Here is a 12,726-nt window from a genome sequence, read left to right as displayed (position 1 = left end):
CATCTTCGTCAATGACGGTAAAAATCTATTTTAACGTTCCGATCATTGAGATGGCTCAAGGAAAACTAAGATATACATATATTAAATCCATGAATTCAGTATTTTGGTAGTAAAACTTAATGTATTACAATAAAAAAAAAATAAAAAACAACCGGACCAATAGAATTGCGTTTTATTAATAATACTGCACTGCGATTGGCTCAGTCTGGTGCTTACATTTAATACAATTATTTTGATAAATCAAATACATATTATTATTTATTACTATTATTATTATTTTTAAACCACTTGTTTTTGTGTTAAAATTTATTTTTGGAGGTCTGTTGTGCAATTACTAATAGAAAAACCGGGCAATTAATTTAATAATTATTAAATTATTTGACGAGACGTACCAATTATCTATAAAGAGTAAATACGATGTACGGTATATAATAATATAATATACACAGTTAGGTTAGGTTATTACTATAAACCTAGGTAATACTTATAATAAAGAACAAAATTGTTCTTTTGTTTGAAAAACGTAACCGACACAAATACACAATAATACGTGTATATAACTGATTTAATTTAAGTTTTTATAAAAGAGCAAAAGATAATGCATTTATATGTTATGAAATAAATGAATGTTATGATACTATAATAATGTTAGTACACATTATGTCATTATAATATTTTTAGAATAAATCTTTAATAAATATATTGTAATTGTGTATCATTATTCATTTGTGATATTCATTATTTTTGTTGTTAGGTACTTGTTAATTTTTGTAAAATAATAAATTCTAAATACAAAAATCTAATAAATTAAATGTAATTTTATTAAATTAAATATTATTATTTAAAGACATATATTATATTTAATATGGGTGTGGTCGCTGATGTTTTACAGCAAAGTGCCAAAGTTGTTTAATTTTAATATAATATACACGTACTTATGTAGTATGTTAACAAATACAATACTATTCACAGTCTATACTTATTTTTATCTTCCAAAAAATTAACTTATATTCTACAGTTTAAAAAAAAGGAATTATTTTTTTAATTAAATACTTACCTATAACCTAATCAATTAATCACGTAAGTATAGAATATTTTATTGTTGATGAATTTATTCTACGGTTTTAATAATAATTAGTTAGTAATAATTTGTATTTTTAATATTTAATGACATTCATTGATTTGGATATTTAAATAAAATAAATTAAAATTGCAATACCTACATTTATTATTAAATGTCTGATGCATTTTGTGAAGTTACTAATATCAGTGTAAAATTATAACACCATATTCAAAACAGATTATTAAGTTATTGATATAGTTTATTGAAACTTATAGTCAAAATCTATGCTTTAATAGGTAGGTAATTCACGACTGTTATTATATTTTACCAATATGTTTCATTAATTAGATTAATTTATTTTTATTAGGTACCACTGTACCAGATGGAAAATATACTACATAAATATAAGCAATATCATTGAAATATAGGTACGAAACTATGAAATATGCATTATGTTGATAAATAATAGATATTCATAGCTAACATGCTATCTATTTTAAATTATTATTAATAGTATATAATATCCATTTTTTATTATACATTAACTATATACATACAGTTGTATATACAATAATAGACCAATATGTGTTTCGTGCAGATCGATTGGACAAGATTGTCGGTTGTACATAAGACACTCTGGAGCAAAAGACCGTCGACCCAGTCATGGCTTTGTTCGAGTTTTTCTCTCGTAGCGTGATAGGCGTGTGTGATAACGACGAACACGAATCCGTTTAGTGATTGACAATTGTTTTCGTTTACAGGAATTCGGTTTTTCGTTGATATTTTGATTAATCCAACTTCAAAACAGAACAATCTGAGTAGCCGACTTCCGTTAATTTGTAGATAGGCCCTGTCTGGTCTGTCCGTCTGTCCATACTGTGCTGTGGGTCAACCGACGTACTAACAGCTCAAAATGGTAAGACTTACTAGTTTAATATAGAATTTATTTCGTTTTCCCGAGGTGTAAAATAGTAATAGTGAACACCCGTAAATCGTAAAACTATGCACAATTATAATTTTCTATTATTTTCAGTGTTCGGTGTTAGTGATTGGAGATATGCACGTACCGTTCCGTAGCAGCGGACTACCGGCCCAATTCAAGAAACTGTTAACTCCGGGTAAAATACAACACGTATTGTGTACGGGCAACCTGTGCACGAAAGAAATGTACGAGTTCTTAAAGTCTATTGCCAATGATGTGCACATTGTGCGTGGTGATTTTGATGAGGTAATGTATTGGAAAACTGTGTGCATTGACATTCTAATATATTTTATTCAATTTAATATTCTTAGAATCTCAATTATCCAGACCAAAAGGTAGTCAATGTTGGACAGTTTAAAGTGGGCTTATGCCATGGTCATCAAGTGATACCGTGGGGTGATCCAGAATCCCTTGCATTACTACAGAGACAGCTAGATGTAGACGTACTGGTGTTCGGTCACACTCATAAGTTTGATGCGTTCGAACTTGGAAATAAATTTTTCTTAAACCCAGGATCAGCTACTGGAGCTTTTAATCCACTAAACCCGTAAGATCTTTTAACTTAAACATATTAGTTTTCTGTAATAAATAAAAATTGATATTTAATTATTATATATGTCTTAATGAGCATGATGTTTTTATATCAAATAAAGTATTATTGGATAATTTCTACTCATAATATAATATAGTACTTTAAAAATCTAGGTATTTTATGATATTATTAGTTCCCAATAATAATAAATTGCAAAAAAAAAAATTTATTTATTTATTTTATATATAAAATTAAAATACATTAAATTGTAGTTAATTACAATTTTGCTTAAAATTATTAATTCTGAATAATAAATATATTTTTTATTTTTAAAAATTAATTATTATTTTTTATAATTTATTATAATAATTTTAAAGCGTTAATATTTTTAACAGTTATCCTAGCACTCTCTATTAACTAAACTAATATTTTCTTTGTATATATAAAAAAAATAGAATCCTATATTAATTTATCTAACCAGTATTATAAAATATGCAGTAGATAGAAATGTATAAGCTTCTAACAATTGATAAAATTAATCTTATAGATACAGTCAATTACAAATTAAAATTATTATAGATATATGTATAATGTTTTAAATGATACCATTTTTGAGATAGGTTAATTAAGGGTTCAATATTTTTAATATATAAAATATTATAGTATTAGATTGGTTTAAAATATTTTCGAACAATACTTATGACAGCTTCACAAATTCTTATAATTATAGTGTTTTATTAATTTATATAATATAAAAACTACCTTTAAGGTATGGTGAGGCGCAGTGTTTGATTGCAGTCATATTATAGTGCTGCGATCAAGCACTGCCCAGCTTTGCTTACTCTTGGATGGATCATGGGCGACCATACCTAACCAGGATTTTTAGGAGTAAAGTCATGTTCATCATGTGAAAATACGTGTTTCAAAAACCTACTGTACTATATCTTATAATAATAAACATACTAATCCCACAGCTTATGGCCCGAGTTTTTGAAGTTTTTAAACATAAATAATAAAAATATTATTATTATTATTATTATTATTTTTATATTATACTAATTAGCTGTTTTTTTATTTCTGGATGGCTTTTTACTGAATAGTGAAGGTCTCTTTTTACTATCAATATTATACTTCACTAAAAACTTTTGCTCAATGTTAGCTATGGTATACAATAATTATTTATTACATTAAATAAATAAAAATATTTTAAACTATTCATAATGTAATTTTTATTTTTTTTAGTGACATTATTCCCTCCTTTGTGGTGATGGATATCCAAAGCTCAACAGTGGTATCATATGTTTACAGGTTGGTTGATGATGAAGTAAAGATTGAAAAAATTCAGTACACAAAAAAATAAACTGTGATATTTTGTACCAATAATTTTCACATATAATATATTATTTTTATAATGGCTACAAATTGTTATCATCCATATTATTACTTTTGTTTGTACACTTATTTATTTATTGCAATTTTTATAAACTATATTATAATATAGCTTTAACTAAAACTTATATAATATAAATATATAATTATACTATAAACATCTTCTCATTATACAATTATATTATATTTCCACGATTACACTATTTTAGTTTGTAAAATTGTGTGTAAATATTAAAAACATAAATTGAATCTACGAGTATAAAAGATATGTTTTCTGATTATTATCTAAGAATCGACTTTAAACTTCATACCTCAGGGTTACAGTTGTATTTCACCTTGTCCTTTAAAATCATATTTTTTTAAGTTAATAACCGGTTTTTAGAACAGAACAAGTTGGAATTGACTGCCACATTTTATTGATTTGTTAGTTTTACATTTTACAATAACACCTATTAAACACGTTTTTGTTGAATTATAATTATATCGAAAATAGATCGAGTGAGTACTTATGACGCCCAAGACAAAATTTTTACCTATGTTAAAACAAAATATGTAAACAATACGGTATTTCATACATTTCTATGTAAATTTCGTTAATTTTTATTACCGACTCGGAGGCAAAATAAAGTAAATATTTTGTGGCTCTTCAAACAAAAAAAATGTTTGTCATCGTCCGTTCGAAGCGCTGATTTACATAAATTCGATCAGTGGTCGTTCGTTGATGTAACTGGTGGAGACGTGGAGTATTCGGTGCACGTGGTCTTTCTACCTCTATAATCAAGGCGTGGCAAGTTGCTTCTGTACATAAATACGCTTAACCCCACGTACCCCAAAATAATAAAATTAGGTATTATAATCATTGACGAACACAATACGATACTAAAGTCACGACGACGGTACACTATTTATGTCACACGTTACCTGTATTATAATAATATTATGTTGTCGTCGAACGGCGTTGAAAACGAAAGTCCATCGTAGAAATCGAATTGTTGCCCGCGACAACAATATTATATTCCGCGCGACGGAAGATCGTGACGTCGCGCAAACGCCCGTCCGAGATCACCTTCGAAAACCCGGTCTAACCGGATAGTTTTTATTTTTATTCAAGCATTTAATATAACGTAAGTACAGGTATATAATATACATTTTTGTGTTATTGAATTTTGGCGGTGAGACAATATTATAGCCGTTCGCGTCCAAGGCCTACCGCAATCCAACAGCTCTGGCGCGATCGTGAGTCAGAGTGCAGCGGCGACCACGGTGCAACAGGTTTTCTGCCGGTATATAGGACTCGAATGCAACGCGATAGTGTAAAATGACTACTGCGTACGTCGGTTCATTGTAATTGCTTGAACAGTTCCGTCGTCGCAATTCGATCGACTCGGGCTTTTCTCGTCTTGCCATCGATCGCCCTCGTCAATCCTCCCGACAGAGGTGATTCCGTTTATCGCACATCGTTGTCCCCTGGTTTTCCGCGGCCGGGGAGGATGTCTGAGTATTTAGGAAGCGCGGGCAATTGTGGTTTTCGTAAAATTTATATAGTGATCGTGTCATCGTCGTTATAACACAACAGCAGCAGCACCAACATGAACCGGATGGGTAAAGACCGGAAGTCGGCGAAATCCCTTTCGCTGGAAGAAAAGAAGTATTTGTTGGCGGTACAGCGGGGAGACGTGGCCAACGTGCAGAGGTGAGTTTTCACGTGTCCGAAACCGTTAAAATAAGACTCGAAAGGACTTCTCGTCGACGGTATAAGATATATAATGCTCTCTCTCTTTCCCTAAACCCCGTATAAAAACTCTAATTGATAATATTTGATCGCGGGGACCGTAATCTCTATGCCATCTGTATACAATTCTTGACAATATCGTAGGTAGATTTTTCAGGCGAAATATCCTCAAAGGCAATAAGAGAAAAATAATTTAGCATCTCTTGTGGCGGATTTAAAAAACAGCCGGCAAACAATCTATTTGTTCCTTAAGATTGTAAACGAATAGAAAGCCTCGCTGATAAAGCCATGGAGGATAAACTCAAGACAAACGGGGGCCCGCTGAGTCCCGTGCTTCCGTCTTACTAATCCTCCCCTCAGATAGTTATGTGACCAAGTGGATCTATCCGTGGGCGTTCCGATGACAGACGCGAAAATCGTTATAATTATTAATCATTATCTGGATGATGAGATTTACAAAAACACAATGTAACGCGATAAAATCGTTATTTTTACGTACGGCTTAGGTACCATATGGTCCATATGACAATAATACCCACGAACGAGGATCGAACGCAGCGTTTTATCGCGGAGAAATTACGTAAGTAAAGTATAATGACACAATGTTTTGTTAAGGGGCCGACACACGCCCACTGGACCCAACTTATCCATGTTTTCGAAAGTATATACAAATCGTAAAGCATAATTGCACATTTGCGTATAGAAAAACCAATATTTTGTTTAGCGATAGCCTTATATAGATTATAGCTTTAAATTAAAATATTAATGTGATTTTATCTAATATTATGAAACTTAAAAGTAAGAACATTATCTGTGTTTGAACGACAATTTTTTAAGCGAGTCACCTATGAAAAACAATGATTTAAACACAGATATTAAATTCTTACCTTTGAGTTTATACTTAACAGGTATATACATTTGTTAAAATACGTATTAAAGTTAATACCTAACACAAAATTGGATCTGGTAAGCGAACGCGGGGTAACGTATGACGAAGGACGTGTTTATATCGCGTGTATAGATTATTAGAATGACCTAGCATATTTAATTTTATAATTAAGTACTCGTGTATGATATATTACACGCTGAAATTGGGATGCGATGAAATTTACATGTATTTATGATTGCTTAGGTAGTTATAGGTGGCTAAAATCACAAATGGTATTGTACTTTTAGTATATCATACTTTATTCTTGCAAAGAGTTTCGGAATAAGGCGAAAATATACAGCATATTCACAATTTAACGCGTATTTTAATATCCGCCAATATATTAAAAAACCAAAATCAAACAATATTGGAATAGCATAATGACGTTTTAATGTTTCATTGTAAATGATATACCTAAATTTAAAATCAATATATGTCATAACAATATAATATTAACAAATAAGTAGGTACCTAGTAGGTAGAGAATAGTGTTAATTTGATGGTGAAAACTGAACTATAGAACATAATTTAAGCTAAGCAGTAAACCTATACTGTAAACATTTTGTAAAGGTATTTTATACTATGATGCCGATGTCATAAAGAATAAAAATCAATAAAAAAAACCTTAAAAAGCTTTTTAATATTTTTTCGAATAGACAGTTGCCTTATTTTGTGTTTTTTTTCCTCCATAGAAATTCTGAAAGACAGGAGTATAGTATTACCTACAGGCTACAAATTCAAGAGTGTTTTTTCTTCATTGTTTTTGCCAATTTCCGTACAATTATTCGACGGTGTGGTGTAATTCAACAATATTTTAGCTAAGATAAATATATTTTTGTGACCTATATTAATTTATGGTTTTAAAAAACATGATACACGATATTTGCGATTTTTTAAGATAGGATAACACACAACTATACTCAATAAATAAGTATCCATTTAGGCAAGATTTTTTGCTATAGCGCACGCAACTCATGCAAGCATGGTGTTGATGTTTCTTTATAGTTTAACTGTCTAAGTTTAAATGTTCTGTTTTCTGTGTTGATATACTTTTATGGATGTACTTCCTATTCATTAATGTATATATGATATTGTATATTATATATTTGATTTGTACATTCACTCGTTTTAAATTATCGACGAGGCCAAACAATGATAATATATTGAGCGCTATATTATACAATTGTCTATAGACGTTATTTTATCGGCACCTACAGTTATTATGTTTACGAATTTACATCTTTAATACGCATACATAAGGTAAATTATCATAAAATCAAATTATTTCCGATACGATAATGATATGTAAGTAGTTTATACCTATTGGGTTTTATTGAATTATTTATGATGTCAATGTGGCATTTATTTAAGTCTACATTGTATGGCTAAATTTTTTATAGATTTATAACTTTGAATTGCGAAGATTAGTGTGTGTGTGTGTCCAACGAATTTATATGAATACGAATCGTCGCGATCAAAACATGTTATTAAAATTTATAATAAATTGGTATGAAATATTATAATTTTAAAATAGTACCTACCTATATTACACTACACTTACACAATATTATAAATATTAATATCATATCATTTAAATATAAAAGCCGGGACGCGTAAACGTTTTGAAAACATTAAAAATCATCAGCCGACAGCCGTTATTCGTAATCGGTTATATATATATATATTAATTAGAGCATGAGTTATAGACATAACTATTTTAAAATATATCTACGACTGTACAAGTAAATACATATGTTATATAATATCCAATAGTGATATTGGAAACCGCAGTGAGAAAACAAAACAATTGTTTACATTTCGATAAACTATATTATATTATTTATCATACGTTCGACTTCTTGCAAATTATGCTCGAGGTCGTGAATAGGTACATATCAAGTATATTATACATTCTGTCGGTGAGATATAGGTACTCGCAGCAATAAATTATAATTTATTTAACACCACTTAACCACTGTAAATATAATCGGTCGTAGAAAACCCCGTTCGCCTATATAATTCATGTTTAAAGTTTGGAAGCTGTACGATTCGACTTAACGTTCCTTCGTTCCTATATACATATTACTATATTAGCATATGAATTACACATTATTATTATATTTAATAACACGCCCACTCACACAGATAGGCATGTACATATTCCTATGTTGTGTTCAGGATCAGTGACGTGTGCGTCCGTCGACTCCGTCGGTTGTTTAATTAATTGGATTATGCCTTTGGTCGTACCTAATGACCGCGGCCAGTGATATCCGATCCCAATATTGTGGGATAAATTAAAACTACTTGTTAGTGTCTAACGAGTCAAGGTTACGTGCACGCACTATAAATTACGTTTAGTTATATATACAATAATAATAATTAATAACATTTTATAATATGTAACAAATGCGCACTATATAGAAACAGATTGCAGTCATCGACAATATGTCTACGGACTGCCGTACCATCACAATATTATACCACACTTGTGTACTATGGCACACATAATTGGCAACGGTTTAACTGATAAAATAATCATGTTAAAACGTTAGAAAACATTATAGTATTTAAAAAACAAAATTTATTCAATGGTTTAAAATAAATTTGTCTACTAGATAGTAGCACGTGAATACACAATTTGTACAATTCTAGAACTAGCTGCAGGTATTTAAACAATTAATATTAGTACCAGATAGTCTAAAAATATAAATACAGCTATTAATATTAAATAGGTAGATTAATTGAAATATTTCAATTATATATAAAAAAAAAAAATATTTTTGGAAAAATTATTAGATCATTAATATGTCTATTATGACAGAACATAAAACATATTACTGATTTTATGTCCTAATCTTGAGGTTTATTTATTATATCAACAGACAATAAATAATATTGTAAAGTAATGGTTTATTATAGGAAAAGTACGAAATATAATTGTGTGTTTGTATTACATATTATTTAACATGGGAATGTCCGAATGTATATTTGGGAACATATCACTCCGTTAGTTTTCACCTTGCTAAATAATTCGTTGCTACGTTCCAAAAACGTTCTATTTTTTCGTTACCTACTCAATTTTTTTTTTTTTTTATCCCAGACATAAGGCATTTTAATGTCAATAATTGCTATTTAACATTTGAAAATGGCCCAATATTTTCATATAGATTTCTCATTATTTGAAAATCATGATTACTAGTCTAAATAAAATGTAGGCGATGTACGACAAATGACAATGTGTTAGAGTAATACCATCATTTGTGCATTGCAAGATGAGCATAATGGAGTTTCAGTTCATGCGATGAGTACTTGATGATACTTACCCGTATGAGTATTTCAAGTAACCGAAAATTCAGTATTAATAATATTAAATAACTATTAAAATGGACGTATTACAATTATTATTAATTATGGAATTATTTGTTTAATCGTGTGCGACCCTGGATACACCAAATTAGGTAATACTAAATTTAATTATTAAAAAAATAAAAACAAACCGTGTTTTGGATAGCTTTTCTAACGTTATACACCTTACATATTTACTTTAGATTTGTAAATTCTATACACACCAATGAAATTCAATGTATAAACGGTTATTAATTATAACTACTTATACAAGCGGTAATTGCACATATTATTACGTCTACAGTCAGGCAAACATAATGTCTTTAGCTGTAAAAGTGAATTTAGATTCGGGATAGAAATTCTTGTTTTTTTTTCAAATTAAACTCATCCAAACATCGTTATGATATGATCAATCATTTTTTTCGTTTAAGTTGTTATTACGGCTTTAAAATATTATTATATACACCCGTTGAGTTGAAAATCGTGTAACACGATTAAAAATCCTTTAAAAATATGCATATAGGTAGAATTTAAAAGTTCTTACATTTGATTATTTAATATTAAAAAATATTTCATCAGCCTTCATTACAGTGAAATTAAATCAAATATGTTTATTGATTTATTACACTAACGAATGTTCTAATTTTATAAAAGAAATTTATTAAACTGTACACATTATTTTTCAATTTAAATTCATCTAATCTTTGTTGTTATATGTTTAATTATTTCACTGAGCTAAGTTATTACTTATTACACACGGTGATTTACCGAGCATGATCATTTCCATTTTCATTTAATAATGAATTTATTCAAATTTCGATCTTTAGCAGATAATTTTTATAAAAATTTTAATGTGTCAAAAGTTTTTGAGTTTTTAACTTTATGTACTAAGGATAATATAGGTCCACGATAATTAGTTATGGGGTTAAGGTAATATGCAAATTTTAGTAATTTATAATATTATATTGATGTATTAATATTTATTATTTATAAAACTTGTTCGAGTATAATAAGTATTACATCCAATATTTCATCTATATTATATTTCTGTCAAATCATTTATTTATTAAAAAACCTTTACTATAATCTATGATCAAAATAGTACAACATTTAATGGTCAAACAATAATAAATAATAGTAAGTAATGATATTTATATACAAATCCTCCAATACTAAGTGGAGGATATATATATATATATTGTCATTTTAATACTTAAATCTGTTGGATAACTATTGATTATCTTGAAAATTGAAATAAGTATAGCAAAATTTTAAAAATTACAAGTTAATTTCAATGTGCCCCTGTACTCCAAATTCAACCGGATCTTTTTCAGGGGGACTTGGTGTAGTTAATATCACTTAAACAATTCAAAAACCATTGGTAAATGATATATTTTATCACTATATTATATTTTATAGACGTAAAACTGCTACTGTTATTGTATAAACGAAAACGAAATCACGTGTTATTGGTTCCCAATATCACTGTAATTTATACAAAAACAAATATAATTACTTGTAAGATTGATAAAATAATTAATTGAGGTATGGATTCAACCGTAAAGAATTGGATGGACATCGATTATGCAAAAGGTATAATCATAGCACCTGCGGCGGCATTAATAACGAAGCCATCAAATATGATACGTATTATGATAAAGTTATAAATCGTGTGTTTATAGAATGAATTGGAATAATTAACAATTATTTATTATCATAGCTAAAACATTGTTAATGCGTCTGCTTCAGTTGTATATGTGCTATATACGGGAATTTGTTATAGAAAATTTATTTTTTAAATTAAGTTCAAAGGTATTAGAGAATAAACAATTCTCCAATTAAGGCGGTGTACTATCATAAGTTAGCGATACAATTATTAAGAGATATAATTTTACTACATATTTTATTTATAACCCAGTAATGATTATAGCTGATAATTGGTATACCTAGTGTAGTTAAAGAGTAGTTAATAGTAAGTAGGTATAGTACCTATCATGTTATAAATGATTATATTTGTATAAAGCTTAAGTCAAAAGAGATATGTAATAATTAAATATGTCTAGATAAATTTTGTTTCTATTAAAAAAATTATAATCTCTTTAGTTTAATTTTAGTATAGTTGCTTTTTAGTTAATATGTACGATTTCACTCATCAACGTCATTAAAATCTAGAAGCTAACGAATAAAACTAATAATATTTCACTAAAAATAAAGTTATTGTATTTGAGCAAAGAAAAAATAATATATATATATATATATATATATATAAACTTGTTTAATTCTGGAAATCCTATACAATTTAAAACTGTACAATTAACAAAATATATTGAATAATGAAATGGAAACTAAAACAAATAGTGAAATGTATTACGCTGAATAATCTACAAAAAAACAAGTTGCACAACATATAGAATATCTATTATTATAATTATTGACAATCAAGTTTTAAAATATAGTTTATAATTTAATAAAAATGATAACCTATCAGCAACGGGTTTAATATCTAAACACTTCAACAAATGTCGACTAAATGAATAACAAATAGTTTACGAACCGTATTTCAATCATGCGTATAATTTTATAATAACATTTAATAATTATTTTAACGTACTTTTGCACTTATTCCTATATTTGGTGAATAAACATAAGACGGCAACCTGTCTTTTGTGTTGTTCTTTGTAAAATATGAAGACCAGATATGGATCACAAAATAATTACAGTATTATATAACTATTTTCAATGTAAATTACAAAAC

At 28.3% G+C, this 12,726-nt stretch overlaps 2 protein-coding genes across 3 annotated transcripts in view; both read left to right on the top strand.

Annotated features, from left to right (window-relative positions):
- Positions 1-1,783: 1,783 nt before the first annotated feature.
- LOC113551433 (vacuolar protein sorting-associated protein 29) lies at positions 1,784-4,177 on the top strand. The gene is made up of 4 exons (XM_026953678.1): positions 1,784-1,979; positions 2,097-2,291; positions 2,357-2,592; positions 3,820-4,177. The coding sequence occupies exons 1-4, from the start codon at positions 1,977-1,979 to the stop codon at positions 3,935-3,937; spliced, it is 552 nt and encodes a 183-aa protein (XP_026809479.1). The 5' UTR covers positions 1,784-1,976; the 3' UTR covers positions 3,938-4,177.
- A 1,275-nt stretch (positions 4,178-5,452) lies between these two features.
- LOC113551432 (transient-receptor-potential-like protein) overlaps positions 5,453-12,726 on the top strand; it is a 39,702-nt gene continuing 32,428 nt past the window's right edge. The window contains exon 1 of one of the 2 annotated variants that reach the window (XM_026953675.1): positions 5,453-5,659. In XM_026953675.1, coding sequence (XP_026809476.1) covers positions 5,556-5,659 — 104 coding nt within the window. In that variant the 5' untranslated portion in view covers positions 5,453-5,555. Of the gene's footprint in view, positions 5,660-6,164; positions 6,279-12,726 lie in introns of those variants that run through there. The other variant, XM_026953677.1, reaches the window with a different exon arrangement.

Source organism: Rhopalosiphum maidis, chromosome 2 (assembly GCF_003676215.2).
Source record: "Rhopalosiphum maidis isolate BTI-1 chromosome 2, ASM367621v3, whole genome shotgun sequence".
In the NCBI taxonomy this organism is placed as follows: domain Eukaryota; kingdom Metazoa; phylum Arthropoda; class Insecta; order Hemiptera; family Aphididae; genus Rhopalosiphum; species Rhopalosiphum maidis.
Note: the sequence above shows the minus strand (reverse complement) of the source record. Positions and strands in the feature narration are given on the sequence as shown.

Bases quoted from the DNA above. Each gene is read 5' to 3' on its own strand.
- LOC113551433 (XM_026953678.1), top strand. The intron at 2,292-2,356 runs GTAATGTATTGG...TAATATTCTTAG, and splicing joins TGCGTGGTGATTTTGATGAG to AATCTCAATTATCCAGACCA. The intron at 2,593-3,819 runs GTAAGATCTTTT...TATTTTTTTTAG, and splicing joins GCTTTTAATCCACTAAACCC to TGACATTATTCCCTCCTTTG.